This window comes from Salvelinus alpinus, chromosome 3 (genome assembly GCF_045679555.1).
Source record: "Salvelinus alpinus chromosome 3, SLU_Salpinus.1, whole genome shotgun sequence".
Classification (NCBI taxonomy): domain Eukaryota; kingdom Metazoa; phylum Chordata; class Actinopteri; order Salmoniformes; family Salmonidae; genus Salvelinus; species Salvelinus alpinus.
This window is the reverse complement of record NC_092088.1, coordinates 15,010,256-15,028,060: the sequence shown is the minus strand read 5'-3', so window position 1 is coordinate 15,028,060 and position 17,805 is coordinate 15,010,256. Positions and strand designations below refer to the sequence as shown.

Below are 17,805 nucleotides of genomic sequence, written 5' to 3'. Positions count from 1 at the left end.
TACTGAAGGTAAAACTATTCTACCCACAACTCTCTGTCTCTCTCTCTCTCTCTTTCTTTCTTTCTTTCTTCCCCCCCACATATGGTCTATATGATATTGCAGTCTAATGCTTGACTGTTGTAGGTTCATTTGTGCAGCCGAACTGCTTACCAGACCCCCTCTTACACCTGCACTTCCTCAAAATCCAGCTGGCTAATTTATTCCTCAAAATTAACTTGCACTATATTTGGATATAAGTCAAGTACTGGGTAGTCAGAAGGGTTACCAGAGAGAGAGAGAGAGAGAGAGAGAGAGAGAGAGAGAGAGAGAGAGAGAGAGAGAGAGAGAGAGAGAGAGAGAGAGAGAGAGAGAGAGAGAGAGAGAGAGAGAGAGAGAGAGAGAGAGAGAGAGAGAGAGAGAGAGAGAGAGAGAGAGAGAGAGAGAGAGCGAGCGAGCGAGCGAGAGAGAGAGAGAGAGAGAGAGAGAGAGAGAGAGAGAGAGAGAGAGAGAGAGAGAGAGAGAGAGAGAGAAAGGAGATAGGGTAGAGAACAGAGAGAGATAGAGAGAGAGAGATAGAGAGAGAGAGAGAGAGAGAGAGAGTAGAGAACGAGGAGAGAGGGAGAGAGGGTAGAGAACAAGGAGAGAGGGAGAGAGGGTAGAGAACAAGGAGAGAGAGAGAGAGAGAGAGGGTAGAGAACAAGGAGAGAGAGAGAGAGAGAGAGAGGGTAGAGAACAAGGAGAGAGGGAGAGAGAGAGATAGAGAGAGAGAGAGGGTAGAGAACAAGGAGAGAGGGAGAGAGAGAGATAGAGAGAGAGAGAGGGTAGAGAACAAGGAGCGAGAGAGAGAGAGAGAGAGAGAGGGTAGAGAGGGAGGAGGTATTTTTAGCAAGTTTCTTCTCACTGCAATCTGTTCCGTGCTGCTCAGGGGCCTTCCCCTCCCTCTCCCTCCCTCCCGGCATCATCTCTCTTCCCCACACCTTTTGTTACTGCTGTGTATCCTCCTATAATTCTCCTGCCTCTATTCCACAATTCTCTCCTCTTCACTCCCGTTACCGTAGTCACCGTACTTACCATAGTTGTTGAGCCTTTATCTACTCTCTTTCCAGTGTTTTGGATCTACTCTGAAAATATAGTTTACCAAGCTACCAATTACTTCACACCAGTTACTTCACACCAGTTACTTCACACCAGTTACTTCACACCTGCTTCAATCCACAGCTAGAGGACTTCTGATATCTCCAGGAGGGATAGTAGGTTTTGTTTTAGTCTGTTTTTTCCTAGTTAGGGCCATCTACTGTATCCATTTCCTGCAGTCAAATGATCAAATCACCCTATAGTGGCCTCATGGTTGCAATGTTATTAATCTTTTTCACAATTTCATAATGAATATACATTCTTTGTTTTAAAAAGCCAAAAACCTGGTGTTTCTATGTCAAATGTTTTTTTTTTGTCTTCTGTGATGTATATAAAGTGTAATATTGGGATGCAAACTCCAAATGTAATACATGTCAACTCTATATTTGACATGGTCCAGGTCTCTTCTTTCTTTAAACCCATAACCATGTGTTTGAGGTGTATACTTTTGTATCAAAGTAGATTTGTTTAAGACTACCAATAATCACTCTGTGTGACCCTGATTTAGCACACTGCAGTAAAAGGTTAACTGCTGGCTGTCTTCCCAGTATTCTACTTTGTATGAGAACTGCTGACTGCTCATAACTTGAAGCTGATTGTTGACACATCAACCAGGATTAAAGGGCAGGGCAATTTGGGACTGTTGTTGTTTTGGTAATCAGTGGCTGTATTGGAGGGGGGGAGTGGTTTCTCATCTCCTAGGCAATCAGCAATTAGTACCGGGTGGTGGGCTATTCACCTCTGCTAGGCAATTAGCAATTAGTGTCAGTACTTCAGTCTGCCCTGTTTTCTCAGCGGCAGTCTCATGACTGAAAATAAGACGGTTCTGCCGAGTTATTCGATGAAGGAAACAGAGGAAGACTCCACACCACTCTCTCACTCTAGTATCTTACCATCTCATCTCATGTTGCTCTTTTGTAGCATGTGTGTTTTCTGTACCTGTCCTCTCCCGTCTGTCCCCGCACCTCGGCTGCAACCCTTCTAATTTAGTGTACCCTGCGCGCGCAACCCCTGTGGAATTCTGGGTCTCCGGCAGCGTTTGGAACTGCAGATCTGCGGTCAAGTACGCAGAGTTCATCTCAGCCCCTGCTGCCCTTCAGTCCCTTGACTTTTTGTCCCTGACGGAGACATGGACCACCCCAGACAACACTGCTGCTCCAGCTGCCCACTCTTAACCAGACTACTTGTTCTCTCATAGTCCAAGAGCGTCTGGTCATTGAGGTGGTGACGCAGGGCTACTCATTTTTCCTAGTGGAGATGTTCTCTTTTCTCCCTCTCTCACCTGTCCATCTCCTCATTTGAATTCCATGCTGTCACTTGCCCACTCAAGTTTAACATTGTTGTCATTTATTGTCCACCAGGTGCCCTTCGAGTTCCTCAATGAGATTGACCCCTTGATAAGCTCATACTGGGTGACTTCAACTTTCCTGGCGTCTGCCTTAAATTAATTAATTTTCAACTCTTTCTTTCCCCTCTTTGCCTCTTTTGACCTCACCCTTTTCCAGTCCCCTTCCACTCACAAGGCAGGCAATACCCTTGACCTCATCTTTAACGCCCCTCCAGGTCACTACTTCGCTTCCTTTTCTATCTCCCTCTCCTCCAACCCCACTCAGCCCCTATCCAGATGGTAATGCTCTCTCGCTCTCTCGCTCTGCTCTCCACTCCTGCTCCTTGGCTGAGTAACTCATTGCGAGCTTACAGAACGGGGCTGAGTGAAAATGGAGGAAAACTTAATATATTTTTTATTTAACTAGGCAAGTCAGTTAAGAACAAGTCCTTATTTACAATAACAGCCTACCAAAAGGCCTCCTGCGGGGACGGGGGCTGGGATTAATAATATAGGATGAAACACACATCACGACAAGACAACACTACATAAAGAGAAACCTAAGACAACAACGTAGCATGGAAGCAACACAACATGGCAGCCGCACAACATGGTACAAACATTATTGGGCACAGACAACAGCACAAAGGGCAAGAAGGTAGAGACAACAATACATCACACAAAGCAGCCACAACTGTCAGTAAGAGTGTCCATGATTGAGTCTTTGAATGAAGAGATTGAGATAAAACTGTCCAGTTTGAGTGTTTGTTGCAGCTCGTTCCAGTCGCTAGCTGCAGAGAACTGAAAAGAGGAGCGACCCAGGGATGTGTGTGCTTTGGGGAACTTTAACAGAATGTGACTGGGAGAACGGGTGTTGTATGTGGAGGTTGAGGGCTGCAGTAGATATCTCAGATGGGGGGAGTGAGGCCTAAGCATCAACCAGTGGGTCTTACGACGGGTATACAGAGACGACCAGTTTACAGAGGAGTATAGAGTGCAGTGATGTGTCCTATAAGGAGCATTGGTGGCCAATCTGATGGTTGAATGGTAAAGAACATCTAGCTGCTCGAGAGCACCCTTAACTGCAGAGCTATAAATTACATCTCCGTAATCTAGCATGGGAAGGATGGTCATCTGAATCAGGGTTCGTTTGGCAGCTGGGGTGAAAGAGGAGTGATTACGATAGAGGAAACCAAGTCTAGATTTAACTTTAGCCTGCAGCTTTGATATGTGCTGAGAGAAGGACAGTGTACCGTCTAGCCATGCTCCCAAGTACTTGTATGAGGTGACTACCTCAAGCTCTAAACCCTCAGAGGTAGTAATCACACCTGTGGGAAGAGGGGCATTTTTCTTACCGAACCACATGACCTTTGTTTTGGAGGTGTTCAGAACAAGGTTAAGTGTAGAGAAAGCTTTGTTGTAGAGCATTTAACACAAAATCCGGGGAAGGGCCAGCTGAGTATAAGACTGTATAATCTGCATATAAATGGATGAGAGCTTCCTACTTCCTGACTATTGACAAGTTTTTCCAACACTTTTGACAAACAGCGCAAAATAGAAATTGGTCTATAACAGTTAGGATCAGCTTGATCTCCCCCTTTAAATAAAGGACAAACCGTGGCTGCCTTCCAAGCAATGGGAACCTCCCCAGAGAGGAGAGACAGGTTCAGAAAGTGAGAGATAGGCTTGGCGATGATAGGGGCTGCAACCTTAAAGAGGAAAGGATCTAAACCAAGGAGATCCTTTAGCACCTCAGACTCAGTGACCGCCTACAGGGAGAAACTTTGTAGCAGGGCAGGGGAAAAAGAGGGAAAAACATCGGGGATAGTTAGAAGGGTTGGGAGATGAGGAAATGTCGGACAGGCAAGGAGGCATGGCTGAGACAAATAGGAATCCTGACTTAATGAAGTGGTGATTAAAGAGCTCAGCCATGTGCTTCTTGTCAGTAACAACCACATCATCAACATTAAGGGGGATGGGCAGCTTTGAGGAGGAGGGTTTATTCTCCAGGTCTTTAACTGTTTTCCAAAACTTCTTGTGGTCAGACCCATAGAGAGAGAACTGCTCCTTAAAGGAACTAACTTTAGATGCTTCTTACGGAGCCACTCCTTAGTTGCCATGGCTGTGTGTTTCGTGTCGTTGTCATGCTGGAAGACCCAGCCACGACCCATCTTCAATGCTCTTACACTTCCGGACAGCCTGAGTGCACTTTTCTCATTTGCTTGAACGACAGCCAGTCAGCTTGAGTATGCGTGTGCCGAGCCATTCGCCAAATGGAATTCTTGAGGTGGAGTAACTCTGCCAGATCACGGTTGAACCAGGGACTGAACCTGTTTTAAATGATCATTTTCTTTATGGGGGCGTGTTTGTTGAAAATACCACTGAAAATATTGAAGGTCTTCGACAGAGAGGATCAAGCTGATTCTATACCAATTTACAGAGGCCAGGTCATGAAGGAAAGCTTGCTCATTAAAGTTTTTTAGCAAGCGTCTATGACAAATCAGGACAGGTCATTTAACTGAGCAGACATTACGAACACAGGCTGTAAAACAGTGATCACGAAGGTCATTACAGAAAACACCAGACTGATACCTATCAGGATTATTTGCAAGAATAACATCAAGGAGAGTAGCCTTTTCTGGGTGTTTGGAGTCATACCTTGTGCGATTGGTGATAATCTGAGAAAGATTTAAGGAATCCCATTGCTTTAGGACTTGTTCAGGTGGTTTACGAATGTCCCAGTTTACTTCACCTAGCAGGACAAATTCAGACTTAGTGTAAGGGGCCAGGAGAGAGCTTAGGGCAGGTAGGGTACAGGCTGGTGCTGATGGAGGACGATAGCACCCAGCAACAGTCAACAAAGAGCTATTTGAAAACTGGATGCTTAAAACCAAATTAAATTGTTTGGTGGACTTGGTAGAGACAACAGAGCACTGTTGTTCCTTGGCAAAGATTGCTACTCCACCACCTTTGGAAGATCTGTCTTGCCGAAAAAGGTTATAACCAGAAAGGTTAACATCAGTGTTCAAAACACTCTTTCTTAATCACGTCTCAGTAATGACCAACACATCTGGATTGGAGCTGTGAACCCACACTTTCAATTGATCTATTTTAGGTAATAAGCTTCTAGTGTTAACGTACAGAAAACCCAGGCTTTTACGAGAGCAGAAATCCGTGAAGCAGAAATCAGAGCACAAGTCAGGATTGGGGCTAGCAGCAGTACGGGCCAGGGTGTACATGCACATTTCCAGATATCATCAACAGTACAATCAGGGCACGGCAGAGGAGAGGGAAAGCTCTGTAGTGTAGATTTTTTATGACATTTGAATGTGCATCAGATGGTAACTAGATCATGTTGTACAGCAATTTCATCAGGTAACATGAATACATAGCTGGCAACTAGGTCGTTAGGATGGGAGGCCAAGAGTGTGTAACCAATAGAGAGTCAGAGTCGCGAGAGTGGGAACAAACATTTTCTGTCCCATGGTCGGGTAAGCAAGTTCATTGTCATAAAGCACAAGAAAAAAAATCAGCGACTTGGGGCTAGCCGTTGTAAGTTCAAAGAGTCACTCGTCCCAACAAGAAAACTTGAGGGAGTAGGTCTCTGAGTCCAGTAGGCTATATAAGTCTGAGATAAAATAAATAACTATATAGTAGGCTTATACTAGTTAATTAAAGCGTTTCTGGGTAAGCTCACATAATAAGCTTCACAAGTGAATTAGCCTACATAAAATGTATGGTAGAGCAGATAAAAACGTCCGGAGTGAAAAGCTTGTTGAAAAACCATGGTAAAGTTGGCTTGAGTTTCGATATTCGCCAGACATTCGGTCCGTCAAACATCAAAAGCTCAGATTTCCCTGCTTCAGAGTCCAATGGCTGCAAAACAAAACATCCAGAGGACCTATAATCCTTTCACTCCCTCCTCTTTACCTTCTCTTCCTCTGCATCTGCTGGTAAAACCACTTTCTATCACACCACTTTCTATCACACAATTTAAAGCTTCTGCCTCTAACCCTAGGAAACTCTTTTCCACCTTCTCCTCCCTCCTTAATCCTCCACCCCCTCCCCCTCCCTCCTCCCTCTCTGCGAATTACTTTTGTCATTCACTCAGCCTATTGAGTCCACTGGTCCCACTCACACGGAACTACCCTACGCCTTGACTTCTGTCTTCCCTTTCTCTCCAGATGAAATCCTGCAACTACATTTAAAAAAATGTGTATTATTATAATTTTTTGTCATTTAGCAGACACTCTTATCCAGAGCAAATATGGTTAAGTGCCTTGAGACCTTCCGGTTACTGGCCCAACGTTCTTAACCATTAGGCTGCCCGACAACCTGCCTGCTCGACCCCATCCCTTCCTCATCCAGACCATCTCTGGAGACCTCCCATTCTTCACTTCCCTCATCAACTCATCTCTGGCCAATGGCTGCGTCCCTTCTGACTTCAAAATGGCCAGAGTTGCTCCCCTCCTTAAGAAACCAGCACTCGACCCCCCTGATGTCAAAAACTACAGACCGGTATCCCTTCTTTATTTTCTTTCCAAAACACTTGAGCGTGATGTCTCTGACCAATTCTCTCGCTATCTCCCTCAAAACGATCTTCTTGACCCTAATCAGTCAGGCGTCAAGACGGGTCACTCAACCGACTGCTCTTCTCTCTGTCACGGAGGCTCTCCGCACTGCCAAAGCTGACTCTCTCTCCTCTATTCTCATCCTACTAGATCTATCCGCAGCATTCGACACTGTGAACCATCAGATCCTCCTCTCCACCCTCTCAGGGCTGGGTGTCTCAGGTTCTGCCCACTCTTGGATTGCATCCTACCTGGCAGGCCGCTCCTACCAGGTGACGTGGAGAGGATCTGTGTCTGCACCACGTACTCTCACTACTGGTGTCCCCCAGGGCTCGGTTCTAGGCTCCCTCCTCTTCTCTCTATACATCAAGTCACTTGGCTCTGTCATATCCTCACATGATCTCACCTATCATTGCTATGCGGATTACACTCAACTACTTTCTCCTTCCACCCCTTTTGACATTCAGGTGTTGACACGCATCTCTGCATGCCTGGACGTTATCTCAGCTTGGGTGTCGGTCCACCACCTTAAGCTCAACCTCGATAAGACGGAGCTGCTCTTCCTCCCAGGGAAGGCCTGCCCCCTCCAACACCTTTCCATCCTGGTTGACATCTCCATGGTGTCCCCCTCCCAGAGTGCAAAGAACCTTGGCATCACCCTGTCGTTCTCTGCAAACATCAAAGCAGTGACACGCTCCTGAAGGTCCATGCTTTACAACATCCGTAGAGTACAACCCTACCTCACACAGGAAGCAGTGCAGGTCCTAATCCTGGGGCTTGTCATCTCCCGTCTGGACTACTGCCACCCTGCTGTTGGCTGGGCTCCCTGCTTGTGCCATCAAACTCCTGCAACTTATCCAGAATACTGCAGCCTGCCTGGTGTTCAACCTTCCCAAGTTCTCCCATGTCACCCCGCTGCTCTGCACACTCCACTGGCTTACAGTCAAAGTTTGCATCCACTATAAGACCATGGTACTTGCCTACAGAGCAGCAAGAGGAACTTCCCCTACCTACCTTCAAGTTGTGCTCAAACCCTCCACCCCAACCCAAGTACTCCGTTCTGCCAACTGTGGTATCTTGGCCCTCCCATCCCTACGGGAGGGCAGCTCCCGCTCAGCCCAGTCGAAGCTCTTTTCGTTCCTGACACCCCAATGTGTGTGTGACAGATGGATGATGTGATATGTGTTATGTAAAACACACTGATCTCAGTAATGGCCTATTTAGATGCTGCACTTTCTCGCTTTATCTCTCAAACACACACACACACACACACACACACACACACACACACACACACACACACACACACACACACACACACACACACACACACACACACACACACACACACACACACACACACACACACACACACACACACACACACACACACACACACACACACACACACACACACACACACACACACACTAACCACATCTGCATCACAACCTCTGCATCACAACCTAGACAGACAGAGAAAGTGAGAGAGTAGGAGGGGATTGGAGGTGGTTCTCTTGTCTCATAAGGCTAATTCTGTCCCAGGGACAGGGAGAGATGGAGGGAGAGAAGTAAAACGATGGGTTGGAGGATATATGAATATATTTTTATATCTTCAAATTCTGCTCTTTGGTTTAGTGGCCATACAGAAAGACATAACGTGAGGTAGAGGAGGAGGGAGAAAGATGCTGTACTTTTAGGAATGGTCTCATGATCTCGTGCCCAATCCCGTCAGACTCTAGCCTGTACCCCCAACACCCTACCACCGACCCCTCTTTAAAGCTCTCTGTCTGTCTGTTAGCCTCAGCTGCCAATGAGAATGAGGAGCGTGTGTTCCGAGAGCGGATTGGTCCTCGGCGGCGGCAGGGGGCCGTCCGGAGGCGTGTCCACCAGGTTAACGGACACAAGTTCATGGCCACGTATCTACGGCAACCTACCTACTGCTCACACTGCCGAGACTTTATCTGGTGAGAAACACACACACACACACATCAGTCTCAACCGTCTATCCGCTGTCTCATCATAGTGCTCCCTCTGCCGGCGAGACCCAGATAAAGTGGCTCAGAAATCCGCTCCAATAATTATCGTAGCATATCCCTGATTTCTATACAAAATGCTGACTTTCTCTCTTCCTCTTTTCCTCTCTATCTCTTTCTCTCTCTTTTGATTTTATAGGGGAGTGCTGGGAAAGCAGGGTTATCAATGCCAGAGTGAGAACAAGTTGTCTTTCTTTCTGTCTGGGTTCTTGAATGATTATGATAGTTTAGAGTGATACCTGAACATTCTAGAATGAATTGAGACATTATTGAGATGCACATTGTCTGTCTGTTGTATTATTATCGTGTGTTGTTCAGTGTGAAAGTGTGTAATTGTGTGTGTGTTTATTGCAGTGTGCACGTGCGTGGTCCACAAGCGCTGCCATGAGCATATCATCACCAAGTGTGCCGGGATGAAGAAGCAGGAGGATACACCCGAGGAGGTATTGTGGACTGTTTATGGTGGCCATGTTGACCAATGAGTTACCGCAATGTGTTTTGGTTTGGAACCCAGATGGTCATGAGCCGTCGTAATCTTCGCTCTCTCGCCCCCGCTACTCTCTCCTCCCCTATCCTATCACCCTTCTCCCTCCTGACTCCTGATTCTGCCTCTCCTCCCCTATCCTATCACCCTTCTCCCTCCTGACTCCTGACTCTGCCTCTCCTCCCCTATCCTATCACCCTTCTCCCTCCTGACTCCTGATTCTGCCTCTCCTCCCCTATCCTATCACCCTTCTCCCTCCTGACTCCTGACTCTGCCTCTCCTCCCCTATCCTATCACCCTTCTCCCTCCTGACTCCTGATTCTGCCTCTCCTCCCCTATCCTATCACCCTTCTCCCTCCTGACTCCTGATTCTGCCTCTCCTCCCCTATCCTATCACCCTTCTGACTCCTGACTCTGCCTCTCCTCTCCTCCCCTTACCTATCACCCTTCTCCCTCCTGACTCCTGATTCTGCCTCTCCTCCCCTATCCTATCACCCTTCTGACTCCTGATTCTGCCTCTCCTCCCCTATCCTATCACCCTTCTGACTCCTGACTCTGCCTCTCCTCCCCTATCCTATCACCCTTCTCCCTCCTGACTCCTGATTCTGCCTCTCCTCCCCTATCCTATCACCCTTCTGACTCCTGATTCTGCCTCTCCTCCCCTATCCTATCACCCTTCTCCCTTCTGACTCCTGACTCTGCCTCTCCTCCCCTATCCTATCACCCTTCTCCCTCCTGACTCCTAATTCTGCCTCTTCGACCCTACTCTCCTCCTTTTCCTCATCCTATGACTCACACTGTCCCCTTTCCTCCCGGCCGGCTGGGCCCTCCCCTCCTGCTCCTTGGCTGAGTAACTCATTGCGAGCTTACAGAACGGGGCTGCGAGCAGCTGCCAAACTCTCTCTATTATAAACTATAGGGTTATATTATTGTATTTCTCCGCGCTCTGTTAGCTGTTATAAGAGAGATGCTCCAATGTAGATGTAGATTCACACCTCCAAACAGTCACCAATTCTCCCTCCCTTCCTTTTTCCCTCCTCCCCTCCTACTCCCTCTCTCCAGGTTGGTGGCCAGAGGTTTAGTGTCAACATGCCTCATAAGTTCAGAAACCACAACTACAAGGCTCCTACCTTCTGTGACCATTGTGGATCTCTACTATGGGGACTGATGAGGCAGGGCCTGCAATGCAAGGGTGTGTGTGTGTGTATTCACTTTAATAATGAAGGTGGTTATGTTTTCATAGGTCAGATAAGACAGATTCACTGATTTGTGTGTGTGTCTGTGTGTGTGTGTGTGTGTGTGTGTGTGTGTGTGTGTGTGTGTGTGTGTGTGTGTGTGTGTGTGTGTGTGTGTGTGTGTGTGTGTGTGTGTGTGTGTGTGTGTGTGTGTGTGTGTGTGTGTGTGTGTGTGTGTATGGCTTCTTTCTACAGTTGGTTTGTGTATATGTTTGTGTGTATTTGTTAGTGTGTATTTGTGTGGGGGTGTGTAAGATGAGTGTTCATTGTCAACAGATGGTGTGAGGATAATGTAGGTCCTAATTGTGTGTGTGTGTGTGTTTAGTGTGTAAGATGAATGTCCACAAGAGGTGTGAGGCCAACGTAGCTCCCAACTGTGGTGTGGATGCCAAAGGCATCGCCAAAGTCCTGGCTGAAATGGGAGTCACTCCTGAAAACATTTCCACGACTGCACAGCGCAGGAAAAAGGTACACTCACACACAAGCTTTTCTGTCCTCGTGGGGATCTAACATTTATATCCATTCAATATAAATTCAATGCCAAATCCTAACCCTAATTCTAGCCCTTACCCTAAACCTAACCCCTATGCTTAAAATAGCCTTTGTCCTCATGGGGATGTGGGAGATGTTCCCACGAGGGTGAATTTTCCTAGTTGTACTATCCTTGTGGGGATATTTGGGGATTTCAGGTCTCCACAAGGATAGAAGAACAAGTACACGCACTCACACACACACACACACACACACACACACACACACACACACACACACACACACACACACACACACACACACACACACACACACACACACACACACACACACACACACACACACACACACACACACACACACACTCACTCACAGAAGATGGCGAGGATGACAGTGATGATGGTGCTTTTCTTTCCTCTTTCTAGTTACCACCAGGGATAGACTCCCAGTCACCTTCAGAACTCTCAGACGAGCTTCCCCCCACCTCCCCCTCACAGCACGGTAACACACAAACACATGGTCACAAACACACTCGAAGTCACACAGCTGTCTGACTTTCTTCATGTGCGCCTGTGCAGAGCTGGCTGAGTTGGAGCGGCTACAACGGGGGATGTCGTTAGAGATGCGAGGCTCTTCCTCCTCCTCCTCCGGTTCCTCCTCTACCTCGCGGGACAACGGAGCAGCGAAGAGGACTCTCAAAGACTTCAGCTTCATCAAGGTCTTGGGGAAAGGAAGCTTTGGAAAGGTGAGGAGAAGGAGGGAGGAGGGAAAGAGGAGGAAGGGAAAGAGCTGATGGTCGTGAGGAAGTGTAAAGTATCTCTCTCTTCCTCTCTCTCTCTCCCTCCCTCCCTCCTTCAGGTGATGTTAGCAGAGCTGAAAGGCAGTGAGGAAGTGTAAAGTATCCCTCTCTCTCTCTCTCTCTCTCTCTCTCTCCCTCCCTCCCTCCCTCCTTCAGGTGATGTTAGCAGAGCTGAAAGGCAGTGAGGAAGTGTAAAGTATCCCTCTCTGCCTCCCTCCCTCCTTCAGGTGATGTTAGCAGAGCTGAAAGGCAGTGAGGAAGTGTAAAGTATCCCTCTCTCTCTCTCTCTCCCTCCCTCCCACCTTCAGGTGATGTTAGCAGAGCTGAAAGGCAGTGAGGAAGTGTAAAGTATCCCTCTCTCTCTCTCTCTCTCTCTCTCTCTCTCTCTCTCTCTCCCTCCCTCCCTCCCTCCTTCAGGTGATGTTAGCAGAGCTGAAAGGCAGTGAGGAAGTGTAAAGTATCTCTCTCTGCCTCCCTCCCTCCTTCAGGTGATGTTAGCAGAGCTGAAAGGCAGTAAGGAAGTGTAAAGTATCCCTCTCTCTCTCTCTCTCTCTGCCTCCCTCCCTCCTTCAGGTGATGTTAGCAGAGCTGAAAGGCAGTGAGGAGGTGTTTGCAGTGAAGGTGTTGAAGAAGGATGTGATCCAGCAGGATGAAGACGTGGACTGCACCCTGACCGAGAAACGCATCCTGGCCCTGGCACGCACACACCCCTACCTCTGCCAGCTCTACTGCTGCTTCCAGACCCGGGTACGCACACACACACGTACACGCACACACACACGTACACACATACACATACACCTACACACACACACACACACACACACACACACACACACACACACACACACACACACACACACACACACACACACACACACACACACACACACACACACACACACACACACACACACACACACACACACACACACACACACACACACACACACACACCAACCGTCTCCTCTCCTCTCCAGGACCGTCTGTTCTTCGTGATGGAGTACGTGAACGGAGGAGACCTGATGTTTCAGATCCAACACTCCAGGAAGTTTGACGAGGCTCGCTCTCGCTTCTACGCTGCTGAAGTCACCTCCGCACTCATGTTCCTGCACCGCAACGGGGTCATATACAGGTAACCTCTGTTCTCTAACCACAGTCCACATGTTCCTGCACCGCAACGGGGTCATATACAGGTAACCTCTGTTCTCTAACCACAGTCCACATGTTCCTGCACCGCAACGGGGTCATATACAGGTAACCTCTGTTCTCTAACCACAGTCCACATGTTCCTGCACCGCAACGGGGTCATATACAGGTAACCTCGGCCCTCTAACCACAGTCCACATGTTCCTGCACCGCAACGGGGTCATATACAGGTAACCTCTGTTCTCTAACCACAGTCCACATGTTCCTGCACCGCAACGGGGTCATATACAGGTAACCTCTGCCCTCTAACCACAGTCCACATGTTCCTGCACCGCAACGGGGTCATATACAGGTAACCTCTGCCCTCTAACCACAGTCCACATGTTCCTGCACCGCAACGGGGTCATATACAGGTAACCTCTGCCCTCTAACCACAGTCCACATGTTCCTGCACCGCAACGGGGTCATATACAGGAAACCTCTGCCCTCTAACCACAGTCCACATGTTCCTGCACCGCAACGGGGTCATATACAGGTAACCTCTGCCCTCTAACCACAGTCCACATGTTCCTGCACCGCAACGGGGTCATATACAGGTAACCTCTGCCCTCTAACCACAGTCCACATGTTCCTGCACCGCAACGGGGTCATATACAGGTAACCTCTGCCCTCTAACCACAGTCCACATGTTCCTGCACCGCAACGGGGTCATATACAGGTAACCTCGGCCCTCTAACCACAGTCCACATGTTCCTGCACCGCAACGGGGTCATATACAGGTAACCTCTGCCCTCTAACCACAGTCCACATGTTCCTGCACCGCAACGGGGTCATATACAGGTAACCTCTGCCCTCTAACCTCCGCACTCATGTTCCTGCACCGCAACGGGGTCATATACAGGTAACCTCTGCCCTCTAACCACAGTCCACATGTTCCTGCACCGCAACGAGGTCATATACAGGTAACCTCTGCCCTCTAACCACAGTCCACATGGTCCTGCACCGCAACGGGGTCATATACAGGTAACCTCTGCCCTCTAACCACAGTCCACATGTTCCTGCACCGCAACGGGGTCATATACAGGTAACCTCTGCCCTCTAACCACAGTCCACATGTTCCTGCACCGCAACGGGGTCATATACAGGTAACCTCTGCCCTCTAACCACAGTCCACATGGTCCTGCACCGCAACGGGGTCATATACAGGTAACCTCTGCCCTCTAACCACAGTCCACATGTTCCTGCACCGCAACGGGGTCATATACAGGTAACCTCTGCCCTCTAACCACAGTCCACATGGTCCTGCACCGCAACGGGGTCATATACAGGTAACCTCTGCCCTCTAACCACAGTCCACATGGTCCTGCACCGCAACGGGGTCATATACAGGTAACCTCTGCCCTCTAACCACAGTCCACATGGTCCTGCACCGCAACGGGGTCATATACAGGTAACCTCTGCCCTCTAACCACAGTCCACATGTTCCTGCACCGCATAAGAATTATATAGTGCTTGCTGCTTTTGTTGAGCCAGTGTTACAGGTAACCATGATTCTCTCTCTCTCTCTCTCTCTCTCTCTCTCTCTCTCTCTCTCTCTCTCTCTCTCTCTCTCTCTCTCTCTCTCTCTCTCTCTCTCTCTCTCTCTCTCTCTCTCTCTCTCTCTCTCTCTCTCTCTCTCTCTCTCTCTCTCTCTCTCTCTCTCTCTCTCTCTCTCTCTCTCTCTCTCTCTCTCTCTCTCTCTCTCTCTCTCTCTCTCTCTCTCTCTCTCTCTCTCTCAGGGATCTGAAGTTAGATAACATATTGTTGGATGCAGAGGGCCACTGTAAGCTAGCAGACTTTGGCATGTGTAAGGAGGGCATCATCAATGGAGTCACCACAACCACGTTCTGTGGCACGCCTGATTACATAGCGCCTGAGGTGAGCTGGTGTTACACTACTTTCTGTCGCCTAAGGTTCATCTAAACTGCCCCTCGTGTCTGACGTGTGATGGCATCGCAGTGTTTTTAGATCCCCGGATGATAGAGATAACGAGTGTGTGTCTGTCTGTCTGTCTCTGTCTGTCTGTCTGTCTGTCTCTGTCTGTCTGTCTGTCTGTCTGTCTGTCTGTCTGTCTGTCTGTCTGTCTGTCTGTCTCTGTCTGTCTGTCTGTCTGTCTGTCTGTCTGTCTGTCTGTCTGTCTGTCTGTCTGTCTGTCTGTCTGTCTGTAGATCCTACAGGAACTGGAGTACGGTCCATCAGTGGACTGGTGGGCTCTGGGTGTGTTAGTGTATGAGATGTTGGCTGGCCAGCCTCCGTTTGAAGCAGACAACGAAGACGACCTCTTTGAGTCTATCCTCCATGACGATGTCCTCTACCCCGTCTGGCTCAGCAAGGAGGCTGTATCCATCCTCAGAGCTGTACGCACCATCACTCCATCATTGTTCACCTTTATCTCATCCCTCTGTCCATCCCTCATCTCTCTTTCTTTCTTTCTCTTTCTTTGTCTAACATCATTGTGTCTGTACCGTCTCTCTCTCCCTCTGTGTGTGTGTGTGTATAGTTTCTGACTAAGACCCCAGGCCAGAGGTTAGGGTGTGTGTTGTCTCAGGGTTGTGACGAGGCCATTAAGAAACACTCATTCTTCAAAGACATCGACTGGACGCTGCTGGAGCAGAGACGACTCAAACCCCCCTTCAAACCACGCATTGTAAGTCACACACACACGCACACACACACACACACACAATCACGTGTCTCCTGGTTGACTCCGCCTTCTCACTCTCGCTCTCTCTCCCACTGTCTCTCTCTCTCTCCCTCACTGTCTCTCTCTCTCCCTCACTGTCTCTCTCTCTCTCCCTCACTGTCTCTCTCTCTCCCTCACTGTCTATCTCTCTCTCTCTCTCCCTCACTGTCTGTCTCTCTCTCTCCCTCACTGTCTGTCTCTCTCTCTCCCTCACTGTCTCGCTCTCTCCCTCACTGTCTATCTTTCTCTCCCTCACTGCCTCTCTCTCTCCCTCACTGTCTATCTCTCTCTCTCTCCCTCTGTCTATCTCTCTCTCTCTCCCTCACTGTCTCTCTCTCTCTCCCTCACTGTCTGTCTCTCTCTCTCCCTCACTGTCTGTCTCTCTCTCTCTCTCTCCCTCACTGTCTCTCTCTCTCTGTAGAAGACGAGGCGTGATGTGAATAACTTTGACGAGGACTTCACCAGAGAAGACCCAGTGTTAACTCCCACAGACGAGGCTGTTATCAGACAGATCAACCAGGAGGACTTTAAAGGTTTCTCTTTCTGTGCAGAGACACAGATCTGAGAACGTAGATGCCCCTCTAGGGTTCAGATGTGTGTGTGTGTGTGTGTGTGTGTGTGTGTGTGTGTGTGTGTGTGTGTGTGTGTGTGTGTGTGTGTGTGTGTGTGTGTGTGTGTGTGTGTGTGTGTGTGTGTGTGTGTGTGTGTGTGTGTGTGTGTGTGTGTGTGTGTGTGTGTGTGTGTGTGTGTGTGTGTGTGTGTGTGTGTGTGTGTGTGTTTCTGTAGAGGAGTCTGAAGCGTGGACCGGTGCTACTGGTTACAAAAATTACTGCTGCCTAAAAAAAAGATAAAAAAATACCTTTGGTCAAAATGTTGAAAACATTTGTCAAATACTTCTGTTGAAAACATTTGTCAAATACCTGTGTGCTTTATTTGGTTTGTCTGGTACAATGGAACCAATGGAATAGTCCCAAAAGTGCAAACTCCAAGGTAAATGAAGTGCATTGGCGGGATATATATTGTATTTTTTATTTCTTTGATTAGTTGATATTGTTTTTGTTTGTACTGATTTTTAAAAATTGTGTCGGTGTTCCATTGCTGTTCCATTGACTCATTTCAACTACCTTCACCAATCAGAGATGAGCAGTCTTCAACGTAGTACAGACCACCTCACTCTCACTCCCTATTTCTGTCCTGTGTGTGTGTGTGTGTGTGTGTGTGTGTGTGTGTGTGTGTGTGTGTGTGTGTGTGTGTGTGTGTGTGTGTGTGTGTGTGTGTGTGTGTGTGTGTGTGTGTGTGTGTGTGTGTGTGTGTGTGTGTGTGTGTGTGTGTGTGTGTGTGTGTGTGTGTGTGTGTGTGTGTGTGTGTCTCTCTCTCTCTCTCTCTCTATCTGTGTACAGCGTGTGTTATGTGTATGTTCTGGGGTGTTTGGCTTTGTGACTGACATGATGTCCCCTGTCACTTTTGTTCCCACCACCACCCCAACCCCCTTCTTCCCAGAAGCCATCTCACTTTTAGTTTCTACCTCTGCTTTTCTATCCATTTCCTTTTATGTTCCGTTTTGTAATCTCTACCTATAGTGCACTACTTCATGTACACACACATACTCACATATACTCACATGCGCACACGAGATAACGAGTGTGTGTCTGTCTGTCTCTGTCTGTCTGTCTGTCTGTCTGTCTGTCTGTCTGTCTGTCTGTCTGTCTGTCTGTCTGTCTGTCTGTCTGTCTGTCTGTCTGTCTGTCTGTCTGTCTGTCTGTCTGTCTGTCTGTCTGTCTGTCTGTCTGCAATAAACACTCAACTGTCAACACAAAACGACCTCTCCCATTTTCTCTAACTGAGCGTGCATGTGTTAGTGTTGTCGATGTGTGTGT

At 48.2% G+C, this 17,805-nt stretch overlaps 1 protein-coding gene across 1 annotated transcript in view; it reads left to right on the top strand.

Moving 5' to 3' along the window:
- The window catches only part of LOC139570078 (protein kinase C epsilon type-like), a 22,347-nt gene extending 4,637 nt beyond the window's left edge, over positions 1-17,710 (top strand). The window contains exons 3-16 of the mRNA XM_071391582.1: positions 1-8; positions 8,813-8,978; positions 9,187-9,221; positions 9,402-9,490; positions 10,594-10,723; positions 11,092-11,234; positions 11,684-11,759; positions 11,837-12,003; positions 12,631-12,804; positions 13,038-13,192; positions 14,985-15,123; positions 15,414-15,602; positions 15,746-15,892; positions 16,350-17,710. The exon at positions 1-8 is cut by the window's left edge and continues 56 nt beyond it. Coding sequence (XP_071247683.1) covers positions 1-8; positions 8,813-8,978; positions 9,187-9,221; positions 9,402-9,490; positions 10,594-10,723; positions 11,092-11,234; positions 11,684-11,759; positions 11,837-12,003; positions 12,631-12,804; positions 13,038-13,192; positions 14,985-15,123; positions 15,414-15,602; positions 15,746-15,892; positions 16,350-16,493 — 1,762 coding nt within the window. The 3' untranslated portion in view covers positions 16,494-17,710. The remainder of the gene's footprint in view (positions 9-8,812; positions 8,979-9,186; positions 9,222-9,401; positions 9,491-10,593; positions 10,724-11,091; positions 11,235-11,683; positions 11,760-11,836; positions 12,004-12,630; positions 12,805-13,037; positions 13,193-14,984; positions 15,124-15,413; positions 15,603-15,745; positions 15,893-16,349) is intronic.
- Positions 17,711-17,805: the final 95 nt, after the last annotated feature.